This window comes from Benincasa hispida, chromosome 5, assembly GCF_009727055.1.
Source record: "Benincasa hispida cultivar B227 chromosome 5, ASM972705v1, whole genome shotgun sequence".
NCBI classification, from domain to species: Eukaryota; Viridiplantae; Streptophyta; class Magnoliopsida; order Cucurbitales; family Cucurbitaceae; genus Benincasa; species Benincasa hispida.
The window spans coordinates 63,284,249-63,298,243 of NC_052353.1; the positions used below are offsets into that span (position 1 = coordinate 63,284,249).

The following is a 13,995-nucleotide window of genomic DNA, read 5'->3' on the forward strand; positions in this document are numbered from 1 at the left end:
TGAACAACGTACTCGGAATGGTCTGGAGAAACGCCTTGAAAGAAGATCTTGGTTTTAGAAGGATCCACATTTTGGTTAATCCATTTAGCCCAAGTTCTTAGTCCTTTCTCATATGCCACCAATCGATTCATATCCTTGTACATGTTTTTTCCATCTTCAATCAAATCCCATCTACTCCCATTTAAAGAAAAGAACATTAATTTGATGATTATTAAAGTTTTACTATTTAAATATTGTTGGATAACCATTTGATTTTTTATTTTATATTTTTAAAAAATTATTGATTTTCCTTTGATATTTCTTTATTATTGTTTTCATTTTTTTAATAATTAAACATTTGAATTTTTAAAAATAAAAATATTTTTTTAAAGTTACAGTTTTACTTAAAAAAGTTTGATATGGTTTAAAAAACACTCTTAAAATAGATTAGGAAAAAAATTGATTGATAGAGAAAATGTTCATAAACTTAATTTTTAAAAATAAATAGTTATCAAACATAGCTTTGATTTTCGTTTCTATTTTTGACAAGTAATTTATAACCAATATTTCTGGATTAATGATCTCTTTTTAGGTTTTTTTTTTCTTTTCAAAATTTAAACAAAAATTTAAAAATACAAATATATATAGAAAAATTATTTCAAATAACAAAACTATTGAAAATATTTACAAATAATAGTAAAAATATCATATTTATCTACAATAGACTATGATAGATCGGGATAGATTATTATTTGTGACTATCATGATATAATCTATCGTAGTCTATCGTGGTTTATCACAGATAAATTGTGATATTTTGCTATGATTTGTAAATATTTTGATTCGTATTTCTATATTTGAAAACAACCTCTTTATATATATAATTTTTAAAAAAAGATTTGTTTAAAAAATTTGGTTACAAATTCAAATATTTCCAAAAGGTAGAAAAACAGAAAAGAGTTTCAAAATTTGAAAACTAATAAAATGATGAAGATGGATAATGAAAACCAAAGGAATCTCGTGTTAGTCATTGATTAGTTAATTCTTAGCTAAGTTTTGATTATATAGTAAAAGAAAAATATATAAAGTTCATACGGTTGCTTTCTTCCGGTGTGCAGCCACCAATGCCATGAATTGAATATCAAGACGTCAATTCCTTTCCACATTTTTGCTGTCTCTATAGAGTCGAGCATCAGCACCCTACCCATTTTTGTGCCTATAATATCTACCAGAAATGCATTTCTGGAAAACATGATATTCAGCTTGTATTCCTACACATTCAACAAATCATCTTTCAGTAAATCAATTTATCTGCATTGAATATATTACCTTCCATTACAATTTTATCTCTAAATTTTGGAATTTATGTCTATTTCATCCATTAGTTTCTTGAACTTCTAATTTTGTCTTTAGTACATCCTTGAAGTTTAAGAAATGTCAGATAGTTCCTAAAACTTTTGATATAGATTATTAAACTTTTTAATATCTACCAAACATAAAATTTCAAATCTAGTGTTCGTTAAATCATCAAGTGACCCAAAAGCTTAAGTGTATGTTTTATTTAGCTTTTCAAGTATTTAATTTTGAAATAAGTCATCTTAGAAAAAATTGAAGTGTTTGACAACCACTCAAAATAGATTTTTAAACACTTTCAAAATGCATCTTAAACAATTTTATCAAAATAGTTTATATATATATACATACATACATTAGTAAATCCATACAAACCTTAGGTTGATTGGTGAAGCTAAATTTAGGGCATGTTTTAGAGTGATTCCAAAGTGGTTAAACTCTTTTTTTTTTTTGTCATTTTAAAAATCATAGTGAAAATATCTTTAATTATGCAAAATCAATTTAATATGATGAAAATTGCTTTTGAAAAGTTATAATTAAAAATTGTATTGATTTTGAATGATTAAATGTGTATTTTAGAGTGATTTTAAAAATGAGAAAAATGATTTTAACTATTTCAAAGTTGCTCTCAAAATGCACTTAATATTATATCAATACTCTAACAAAGTTTCATTCGCCATAGAATTCAAACTTATATATAATAGATCTATTAATTTTTATCGACTTGGCACAAAACTGAAAGTTCAATAACCTATTAAATACTTTTAAAATATAACAATTTGTTATTATAGACAAAAAAAAAAAAAAATCAAATATCATGGATCTTGCCGACACTTTAAAAAATTTGATGACTAAATAGATACAAACATTAAAGTTTAAAGAATAAAATCGTAATTGAATCCATAGGAGGTGAAGGTAAGAAGATAGAGAGATATATTAACTTACTAGGAAAGTAAATTTGGACAAGGCTCCAATTCTAGTAATGGTATAAGTGGCTTGTGGAGCAAACTTGTGAAGCATACAAGTAAAGGATTGCCATTGATTCAAACTCAAGGAGTCTCCCACAAACATGATGCTCTTTCCACTAAATTGCCTCAAGAATGCTTCACCATTGAATCTGAAATCAAAGTTTCTTTCCTAATTTTAATTTTAGTAATGTAAATTGATGGCAGCATTTAATAACATGGAGTTATGGTGTTCTTTCGTATATTTATTATGGGACAAAAAGAAAACTTCACAACAACAACCAATCATGCAAGTTGCAAGGTGGTTGAACCCTCCTCTTTATTCCCCCCAAAACAAACAAACAAAATATACTTTAAAATGACCATTTTTTTTTTAAAAAAAAACATGTTTTTTTTTTAGTACGACTGTGGTGGGAGATTCAACTTCTAATCTTGAGAAATGGAGCGCATGTCAATAAACTCACTTTGTGTTGGTGAAAATTTTAAGTTTTAAAGAAAAAAAAGGCTTGTTTGAGAATCTCATGTTGCTTAGTTCAGGAAGTGGAATCTCCTTCTTATACTTCCATCTTGAGTTATGGGTTTGGACCCTAAGGGGTACCCATATTTTAGAGGGAGTGAGGAGATAGGCAAATGTGGGTATGGTAGACATCTTGCGCGCATTGCCGCAATCTGGTCGAGTCTTTCGCCTCTTATGTGGTATGCGCAACTTCTCGCATCTTACGCATGTTCTTCGGCCACGTTCTATGACTACAAGCATTTCTCTCTCCGTTAGTTGTGGCGTTTCACAAATCTTAATTCATTCAATTTTCTCTCTCGACCTCTTATTATTTTTCACTTTGGTTTTCCAAGCATCTCAATACTGAAGGGTGTGAGTTTTCTAATTGGGTACAGTGCAACTCCAATCGTGATTGTTTTATCTATTCTAGGTTGTTTTATCCTGGGGACACCGTGACAATTTCGTAGAATTGCTTGAACATTTGGGCAGAGCCGCGAAACGTCTTAAAAAGAGTGAGATCTGCGACCCAGTCTGTAATAAGTTTATGTTTTGTAGGTTCCATTTTCTGACTATTAACGTTCAAGACCATTCATTGCTGTCATCTTCTATTCGTCGGAGGGTAGCGGTTCCAATAATTTGAAGATGTGTTTCATCTGCCATTGCTGTGATGGCCCTTAAAAATCAGAATGACATTATGACATCCGACCTCAACTGTCCATTCCGGTTCGAAGGAGCAAACTTCAAATGGTGGGAGCAGAATATTTTGTTTTTCCTCACAGTCAAGAAAGTTACCGACATTTGTACTACGGAGAAGCCAACTGTCCCGAAAGAAGATCAAATTGGACAACAAATAAAAAAAGTTGCTGATTGGGAAGAAAGAGATTTCTTATGCACAAATTTTATTTTAAACGATTTGACTGATGATTTGTATGATTATTATGGTACAATAAAGAAAACAAAGGATGTGCGTAGGATGCCCTGTAGAAAAAGTATGACATCGAAAAGACCCGTTCGAAAAAATATGTCGCCAGCCATTACCTAAAGTTTTAGATGATGGATGACAAGTCTGTGGAGGCCCAGTCCCATGAACTGCAGAAGATAACCCATGAAATAATAAGTGAAGGTATGCCCCTAAACGAGTAATTCCAAGTTGTCGATATTATTGATAAATTGCCTCATTTGTGGAAAGATTTCAAGAACACCTTGAGCATAAAACCGAGGAGTTTTATTTAGAGAATCTGATCACCCGACTGAAGATTGAGGAGAAAGCCCGGAAGCAGGACCACAAGGAGGAGGTGAACATTGTTCCTAGGAAATCCGCCTCTACCATGATAAAGTCTGACCAAAAGTCCAAGGAAATTGTAAGCTCTCACTCCCTTCAAGTCGAAATAAAAGAGCAATAAAACAGAAAAGAACAAAACAGAGACAAGAAGAAGGGTGAAGATGATCAATGTAGCTCTGCTACTCCTTACTTTTTTTATGAACGATTTCTTCTATAATAACCCCTCCTAACAGTCATTCAAATAGTCTCTCTAAACCTTTCCCAAAATGAAGCAAACCTCTCCCCCGCCTCCCCGAAAGAAGAAATTACAAACAAGGAATACCCTAGCACCTTAGAGAGAGCTGGGCACTTCTCTCCTACCTAAAAACCTCCTCACTTTTAGAAAATTCCTTTCCTGCCTCCTTCAGTACGATCCCTGCCCTTTTGTACCAGACTCATGGTCCTCTCCACCCTCTCTCCCCACATTCTTCCCTTGATTATCATTGGTTGTTGTGACATTTTCCTTTTTACCCCTTATTTTATAAGTATATATTATTTGTGGCCTTACAATACCTCCCTTCTCAAAATGAACCTTGTCCTCAAGGTTGAAATGAGGAAACTGCTAATTCAATACCTGAACATCTTCCCAGGTCGCTTCATTCTCGGACATCCCCTTCCATTTGACCAGCCACTCGTGTGTTGCCATATCTCCATTCCACCGTATCCCCAAAATAATCTTAGGTGCAGTTTGCAGCTCAAACTCCTCAGTCAACATTGGAGGGTGCTATTGGATCTATTGGCCTTGTTCTAGCTTCTTCTTGATCTGAGAGATATGGAACACGTTATGTATTTCAGCTTCTGGTGGCAAGCTTAATCTGTAGGCTACTTCTCCCACTCGTTCAATTATTCTATAAGGTCCATAAAACCTTGGTGCCAGCTTTTCACTTCTTCTTTCTGCCAATGTTTTTTGTCGGTAAGGTCTCAGCTTCAAGTATACTTCTTCTCCCACCTCAAAATTCAATTCTCTCCTATGTTTGTCAGCTTGCTTCTTCATTCTATTCTGAGCTATGGCCTTCAAGGCATTAAGTGCTAAGTCCCTCTCTTGCAACTGTTGTTCCACGGTGTTCTTGAAGGTCTTCCTGTCCCATAAGTGATTAGGGGTGGGGGTGGTCTCCCATAAACAGCCTGGAAAGGGGTGGTTTTGATTGAGATATGGAAAGTTGTGTTGTACCATAATTCAACCCATGCTATCCATGTGTTCCATTTTCTCGGTTGTTCATTACAAAAACAATGCAAGTAAGTCTCTAAACATTGGTTCACCCTTTCCGTTTGCCTATCAGTTTGTGGATGGAATGATGTACTTCTTTTAAGTTTCGTTCCCATCGTTGTAAACATCTCCTTCCAAAAATTGCTCACGAAGAATTTATCTCGATCAGTCAAAATAGACAAGGGTACTCCATGGTGTCCCATTACTTCCTGAATAAATATTTCCGCGACTTGCTTTGCTGAAAAAGGGTGTTTGAGAGAGGTGAAATGAGCATACTTACTCAAGCGGTCTACCACAACCATTATAGCATCATACCCTTCAGCCTTTGGTAACCCTTCCATGAAGTCCATGCTCCAATCCTCCAATATCATGTATGGAATAGGAAGTGGTTAAAGTAAGCCTGCTGGTGTGAGGGTCTCGAACTTGTTTCTTTGGCATATTTCACACCCCTTAACATACTTCTTTACATCAGATTTCATTCCCTGCCAATATAGCTCTCCACTCATCCTCTTGTATATTCTCAAGAATCCCGAGTATCCCCCTAACACCGAATCATGGAATGTATGCAATAGTGAAGGGATTAAACTAGATTTTTTTTATAGTACTAACCTGTCCTTGTAAGTTAAACGATCATGTTGCCACTTATACCTCGACATTCCCTCTGGATTTTCCTTCAAAAGGTTGATGATTTTCTGTAGTTCCTCATCTTCCTCTACTTCTTTCAAAACAACTTCAATATCTATAATAATAGGTGCTGATAGTGTACTCAATTCCCCTTGTTCTCACACTCTTGACAAGGCATCTACGACTTTGTTTTATAACGCCGGCTGGTATAGGATTTCAAAATCATATCCAAGTAGCTTGGTTAGCCACCGTTGGAACTGGGGTTGTACTTCTCGCTGCTCTATCAAGAATTTCAAAGCCTTCTGGTCCGAGATCACTGTGAATTTGCTTCTCAAGAGAAAGTGTCTCCATTTTTCTACTGCCAGATTACTGCCATCAACTCCTTTTCATAAATCGATTTCCCTTAGGCCCTTACTGATAATTTCTGACTAAAATATGCTATAGGTTTCGAGTCTTGGGACAGAAAAACCCCTAAGCCAGTTCCTGATGCATTTTTTTCTATCACAAATCCTTTTGAGAAGTCTGGGAGGGCTAGGATGGGGGCCGTGACCATGGCTTGCTTTAGATTTATGAAGGCTTGATTGGCTTCTTCACCCCATTTAAATGATTTTTTCTGGAGAAGCTTGGTAAGAGGGGCTGTTATATTCCCATACCCTTGCACAAAGCATTGATAGTACCCTGTGGCCCTAAAAATCCTCTTAATTCAGACACATTCTGAGGTTGTGGCCACTCCCTCATAACTTTAACCTTCCCCTCATCATCTTCTACTCCATTAGCTGATATCCAATGGCCTAAGTATTGTATTCACGCCTGGCAAAAAGTGCATTTTTTTTATTTGCATACAATTTATGATTTCGAAGCACATTGAAGACCACTCCTAAGTGTGTTTCATGTGTCAATAGGTTAGAGCTGTACACCAATATGTCATCAAAGAAAAAAAGTACAAATTTACGAAGAAAAGGACGAAAAACCTGATTCATTAATGATTGGAAGGTGGCTGGTGCATTTGTGAGTCCGAACGGCATGACAAGAAATTCATAGTGACCTTCATGAGTTCGGAAAGCTATCTTCTTGATGTCCTTCTCATTCATCTTGATTTGGTGGTACCTTGACCTCAGATCTAACTTAGAGTAGACTGCTGACCCATGTAATTCATCTAACAGCTCTTTGATGACCGAAATAGGGAACTTGTCAGCCACTATTGCTTGGTTTAGTTTTCTATAATCAACACAAAACCTCCATCCTCCATCTTTTTTCTTCACTAATAGGACTGGACTGGAATATGGGCTGTGGCTTGGTCGGATGATTCCTGCCTTCAACATTTCCTCCACAAACTTTTCAATTTCTTCTTTCTGGCAATGGCCATACTTATATGGCCTTACATTGATTGGTCTCTGATTCGTGCTCATCAATATGCAATGGTCTACAACTCTTTTAGGTGGTAATGCCCTTATTTCCTCGAATATGTTCTTATTTTCTTCAATCAGAGCTCGGATCATGAGTGGGAGTTCTTCTGCCTCCTCGAGTTCCTCTTTCCTTTCATTCTTTTCTTCACTGTCATACTCGTAATTTTGAAACTCTACCAAAAAGCTATGGTCATCTTCTTCCCAGGATGTTGTGAGTGTCTTGAAAAAAACTTCTGCCTTGTTAGGGGAAGGATCACCCTTCAAAAAGACTTGTGAGTTCCCTGACATGAATGACATGGTTAAGGATGACCAATGTACTCCCATGAATTCCGTCGTGCATAACCAAGGCATCCCTAGTACTACATCCATCTATCCCAAATCAATCGCTAGGAAATCGGCCTTTACACTGAGGCTGGGTAGTTTAAGATCAATCGCCTTGCAGATCCCTCCCCCTTTTATAGCATCCCCATTTCTGATGACTACAGAAAAGCTCTTCCTATTCATTGGTATTTTCAGTTCGTCTACTAACCTTTTATGCATAAAATTGTGTGTGGCTCCGCAGTCGATCAGCACCACTACATCCTCCCCCTTCATTTTCCTTCTTAGCTTCATCGTCCCTCGAGCTGATAGGCCATATATCGATCTCAAAGCAATTTCGGTCGTTTCCTCTGTTTCTTCTTCTTCCTGCGGCCCCCCTTTTTCCTCTTGCTCTAGGTTGAGTTCTTCGTTATCATTGGTGATGAATAACATCAGTTCCGGGTTCTCCTTTAGCTTGCATCGATGGCCTGGGCTGTATTTCTCATTACAATGAAAACATAGTCCTTTGTCCAACCGTTCGCGAAACTCACTGTTTGAAAGCCTTTTCATGGGTGGCTCATTCTTCAGAAAGTTGCTCTTCATAGATAGGGTGATCCTTTTAGTCCCTTGTGTATCCAAGCTCTTCCCGCTCTTCATTATCGAATTCTCTTTACCTTGGGCTTCTTTTTTGCAAGGCCCAACAACCCCTAGATCTGCTAAAGCTATTTTCAGGGCTACATTGCGGTCGCTCACCAATTGGGCTTCATACATACATTCCTCCAGAGTGGTTGGTTTTCTACTAATCACTTCAACCCTCAAGGTTGGTTCCAGTCCATTTACAAACGCATCTTTGAGAACTTCTTTCACCAGGTCGGGTAGTGATGTCGAATACCTGACAAATTTCTTCACGTACTCTGTATAAGTTCATTCTTACTTTATTCTCAACAATCTCGTGCCCAAGCTCCCTTCTCCGGTCGGTCTATAGTATTCGAACATCCTCTTTTTCAACTCCTCCCATGTACTAATAGGCCTTCGGTTGTGGCTCCATCGAAACCAGTCCACTTCCTCCTGCCCAAAGCTGATGACCGCGACCTTAACCTTCTCCTGATCAAATAGCTCGTGGATTTCGAAATAGTGCTCTACCTTGTACACCCAAGACTCCGGGTTCTCTATAGTGAAAATGGGTATTTCTAGCCTCTTGTACTTTCTTTTATCGGATCCCCCTCCTCCATTGCTAGGGGTCGACTCGGTTTCGTCAGCCTTCCCTTTCATTTTCATCCTCCTCTTATCAGAAGCACCCGACTTCTCAGCCTTCCGAGCCGTATTGCTTTCTCTCATCTCCTCTGTCAACTTCTCAATGTTCTTGCACATGCCCAGCAACATCTCTTTCATCTCTGATACTTCCCTCTCATTCTTTTCAAGCCTTTCCTCTATTTGTTTCTGAGCCGTCACTCGTGTATGCCCCAAGATAAAGCGGCTCTGATACCACTTGTAAGCTCCCACTCTCTGCAAGTCAAAATAAAAGAGCAACAAAACAGAAAAGAACAAAATAGAGACAAGGATAAGGGTGAAGATGATCGAACATGTAGCTCTGCTACTTCTTGTTTTTGTTTATGAATTATTTTTCTATAATAACCCCTTCTTATAGTCATTCAAACAGTCTCTCTCAACCTTCCCCAAAATGGAGCAAACCTCTCCCCTGCCTCTCCGAAAGAAGAAATTACAAACAAGGAATACCCCAGCACCTTAGAGAGAGCTGGGCACTTCTCTTTTACCTAAAAGCCTCCTCACTTTTAGCAAATTCCTTTCCTGCCTCCTTCAGTACAATCCTTGCCATTTTGTACCAGACTCGTGGTCCCCTCCATCCCCTCTCCCCACATTCTTCCCTTGATCATCATTGGTTGTTGTGACATTTTCCTTTTTACCCTTTCTTTTATAATTATATATTATTTGTGGCCTTACAGAAACCTAGAGGAAAGATCAGAACCATGGTTCCAGTAACCAGAACAATCAGAAGAAGCAAAAACTCCCATTGGGAGAAACGATGCAGTTCCTTTGCTTCAAATGTAATAAACCTGGACAAATGACTAGGAACTATAGGAACGGACGTTGTCTTGCTGTTCAGGTGAACCTGACAAAAAAAACTGTTAATAGTCATGATCACAGAAGTAAATGTGATTGGTGGTTCTGAGGGGTGGTTGATAGACACTATCGCTACGCGCCTCGTCTATCACGACCTTAGTCTCTTTAAAACTTATACTAAAACTAAGGCTAAGAAAATTCTATTGGGGGATCATCACTCAACGAAAGTTGCTGGAACCGGCGAGGTATAGCTAAAGCTTACCTCCAAGAAGCTCTCACCTTGAAGGATGTCCTGCACACCCCAAAAATCAGAAAGAACTTGGTCTCGGGTTATCTCTTCAACAAAGCCGGATTTACCCAAACAATAGGCGCAGATTTATATGCCCTTACTAAGAATAACGTAGTTGTAGGAAAGGGTTATGCAACTAAGGGCATGTTCAAACTAAACCTTAACACAAATAAAATAAAATCTTTTATTTATATGTTGTGTTCTTTAAATGTTTGACATGCTAGACTTTGTCATGTTAATAAGAGATTAATTAGTAACATGATTACGTTGGAAATGATACCCAAGTTATCCATGAAGGAATTTGATAAATGCGAGTATTGTAGTCAGGCTAAAATAACTAAGACTCCATATAAATTTGTACTTAAGGAATCCGAGCCTCTAGATTTAATTCATTTTGACTTATGTGAATTTGATGGCATCTTGACTATGAATAGTAAAGATATTTTATTACTTTTATTGATGATTGCTCTGATTTCACCTTTCTATACTTGCTAAAAAATAAAAAATGATGCGTTTGATGCTTTTCACTTGTTTGTAACTGAAGTAGAAAATCAGTATAATGAAAAGGTTAAAATACTTTAGTGATAGAAGAACTGAGTACAACTCAAACGACTTTAATGAATTTTTTAACTCGCTTGGAATAATACATGAAAAACTATACCTTACTCTCTTGAAATGAACGGAAAAGCCGAAAGGAAAAATAGAATTTTAGCTGAGCTAATAGTTGTTATTTTACTTAGTTCAGGAGTCGCGTCTTATTGGTGGGGTGAAATCATCTTTACTATGTGTTATGTCCTAAATAGGATACTAAAATCTAAAAACACAACTTCAACTTACGAAGTCCTCAAGAATAAGAGACCAAACTTGTCATACTTTAGAATTTGGGGTTGTCTAACCGTTGTAAGAAGAGAACCAAAATGGAAACCATTGATATGGGGAAACCAGAATTCGGGTATAGTGTATCTTCGATCGTGATAGTTTTATCTATCCTGGTTTGTTTTATCTTGGTGACATCTTGGAAATCCCATAAAACTGCTTGCATATTTGGGCAGAGCCATGAAACGAAGTGAGCGAGATCCACGACTCAACCTGTAACAAGTTTCTGTTTTGTTGGTTCAATTTTCTGACTACTGTTGTTCATGACCATTCGTTGCTATCATCTTCTGTCCATCGGAGGGTAGCGGTTCTAACACTTTGGCATTCAATCATTGTTAATTGATGGAAAGAAATGAGTAGCTAATTAATTTAGATATTATTTTGAAATTACTTTAGGTTAAATTATAAGTTTGGTCTTTAAACTTTAAAATGTGTCTAATGGATTTTAAACTTTCAATTTTATGTCAAAATAAATTTCTCGACTTAAAAAATGTGAAGATCTAAATTTTCAGTTTTGTATCTTAGTATAGGGTTTTAGCATAAGAACTTATTAAATGTATTATTATTAGATGTAAAATTGGAAGTTCAAGAATTTATTATACTTTTTTAAAGTTCAATAATATATTTGAAACAGAATTAAAAGTTTACTGACCTAATTACTAAAAATTTGTAGATTCAAGGACTAAATTTAAAAATTAACCAATACTTTTAAAAGACATTGATATAATTTTATTGAGTTAAAAGTTATAAGGTGTAATTCCACATTATACCTTTTTTAAGTTAAAAATATATGTAGGAGGAGGAGATTTGAATCTCTAACCAGTATAAGAAATGTTTTATGTCAATTAACTATGTTCATATTGAGAATTTGATATTATACCTATATTTTTAGTTTAACGTGTGGAACGAAGCAGGAAAAAGTCAAACTATTAATCTCTCTTGGTGAAGATATAGACATAAATATCAGTTTAAGAAATAAAAAGTAAACAAAAATTTCAAAGAGAAAAAGGAAAAAAAATGAATGCTTAAAATTTAGGTTAAAGTACCATTTTCATCTATATATTTTAAAGTTTGTTCAATTAAACTCTTATACTTTCAAATATCTAATTTTAATCTTTGTACTTTTAATAAATCTTAAATTTAGTCTCTCAAAGTTATTTTTTTAATCAAAATTGGCTAAATAATTACAATAATTTTTATATAATGAAATATAATATGTGAATATGCTTTTTAAAATTAGAGTGAAAATGTTAATAATTTTTTTTAAAAAATAAATAATAAATTAGTCATAGAAACTACGATTTCTTCAAAGTATAAGAACTAAAATTGAGTATTTGAAAGTATAATAATTAAACTTAAATAAAATTTAAAATATTCGACTAAAATCATATTTTAATCTAAAATTGAAAACCAACTCGACAGTGGGGATGGACTAAAAGAGGGATATAAAGGAAAAAGCATTCAGCCCCAAAAGTGCAATGGGGAAAAGTGTTTTTCATTTTACATATGGAAAATTATTCCAATTTCATATTAGCTATTCTTATGAATAATTAGTTTATGTGTCGAATTTAAATACTAAATTTTGGATTTTGCGTCCTTTTTTCTCGCTCTTTCTCTAGTTAGACACATCAATCATGATGGTGAAATATGAGATGTATTCAACGGACATATCAAAACATAAAATATATAATATACCTCTCAATAAATAAATAAATAATATATATTGAAAAAAGTACCAACAAATTCCAAATAATATATTAACGAGAGAAAATTACAAAAATCATCTTTAAAATATGATGGTTGTTGCAATCACACCCTCAAACTTTTAACCATAAAAAATTGAACTCTTAAATTTCTAAAAGTGATAAAATTGAATCCTCAAATATACAATAATGGTAGAAATTGAACTAATAAATGATAAAATTGAACCTTCAAACTTATACAAATGTTATAATTTATACAGTTATGTAAGTTTGAAAGTCCAGTTTAACCCAATTTTAACCGGCTAAATTTTTTAAATAAAAAATTTTACCACCATATTTTAGAGTAATTTTTGCAATTTACCCTAATGAAAAACATAAATCCATATTAAAGAAAACAAATACTAATCAAGGAATAATTACTCATAGATTCCATTCATTTTTAGTAAATTTTTTGTTTTTTTTTTATATATTTTTAGGAATTTAAATTTAAATTTCCTTTTGAAGAATGAAGCATATTGCCAAAACTCAATAATGTGCAAAAAGAAAAAAAGAAAAAAATAATAATAAAAGGTTAAATTCCACTTACAATTAACATTTTCACGTTCAACTCTAAAGAAATGATACGTGCCAATTATGGTTGATAAATAGTACCAGTTAATTAGCAATGTAATAACATAAAAATAATTCTTGTTTCAAATATAAATTTACATATTAATAAATAAATAAAAAGGAAAGTCTGACCTGGGCAAGAGGCAGCCCTCTGGCTGCCACCGGTATCGGAGATAGAGCTGATCGGGGCGGCCATTTCCAAGGCAATCAAATTCTTTCTCAACAAAAGGACAATCCGACACGTTGTAAAGAGGGTACGACACATCGGCGACCCATCTTCCTTGAAAAAGATCGCACCCACCAATCAGCGGCTTCCCCTGAACTTCTTGATAAAGAAGAGAAGGCAGTACAAGAAACAGAGCAACATAAAAAATTGCAGAGCCACTCATTTTAAGTTTGTAGCCTTTTTTTTTTCAGTGAAGAAAAAGAATATTTATTTGTTACAAAAAAATGTGGGGACTAGTTGCTCATTTATTCATATGCCAAAAAGTGGGATGAAACTGGACTGTCTTATTAATTATTCCTGTAGTATATGGTAAATGAAAACAAATTGTAACTTCAGTATTATCGTGATTATATTATTAATTATGGTATGTAATGTTGTATTATATGGATTATGACTGGTCAGTTACGGCTTTTTTTAAGATTTTATTTTTGAAATTTAATGTCGGTTACAATTCCTATATTTTATTTCCTTAACGTCTCTGGCTAAGAAGGGGTTTGAATGCCCAAATCTAAGAAATGTGCAATTTGAATTAATCTTGAGACTGAAAAAATGGTTAATTTCG

At 34.7% G+C, this 13,995-nt stretch overlaps 1 protein-coding gene across 2 annotated transcripts in view; it reads right to left on the reverse strand.

Moving 5' to 3' along the window:
• The window catches only part of LOC120077583 (protein trichome birefringence-like 43), a 17,763-nt gene extending 4,134 nt beyond the window's left edge, over positions 1–13,629 (reverse strand). Inside the window, exons 1-4 of one of the 2 annotated variants that reach the window (XM_039031519.1) lie at positions 13,340–13,629; positions 2,278–2,449; positions 1,075–1,250; positions 13–171 (exon numbers count right to left, since the gene is read on the reverse strand). In XM_039031519.1, coding sequence (XP_038887447.1) covers positions 13–171; positions 1,075–1,250; positions 2,278–2,449; positions 13,340–13,596 — 764 coding nt within the window. In that variant the 5' untranslated portion in view covers positions 13,597–13,629. The remainder of the gene's footprint in view (positions 1–12; positions 172–1,074; positions 1,251–2,277; positions 2,450–13,339) is intronic. The other variant, XM_039031521.1, reaches the window with a different exon arrangement.
• Positions 13,630–13,995: the final 366 nt, after the last annotated feature.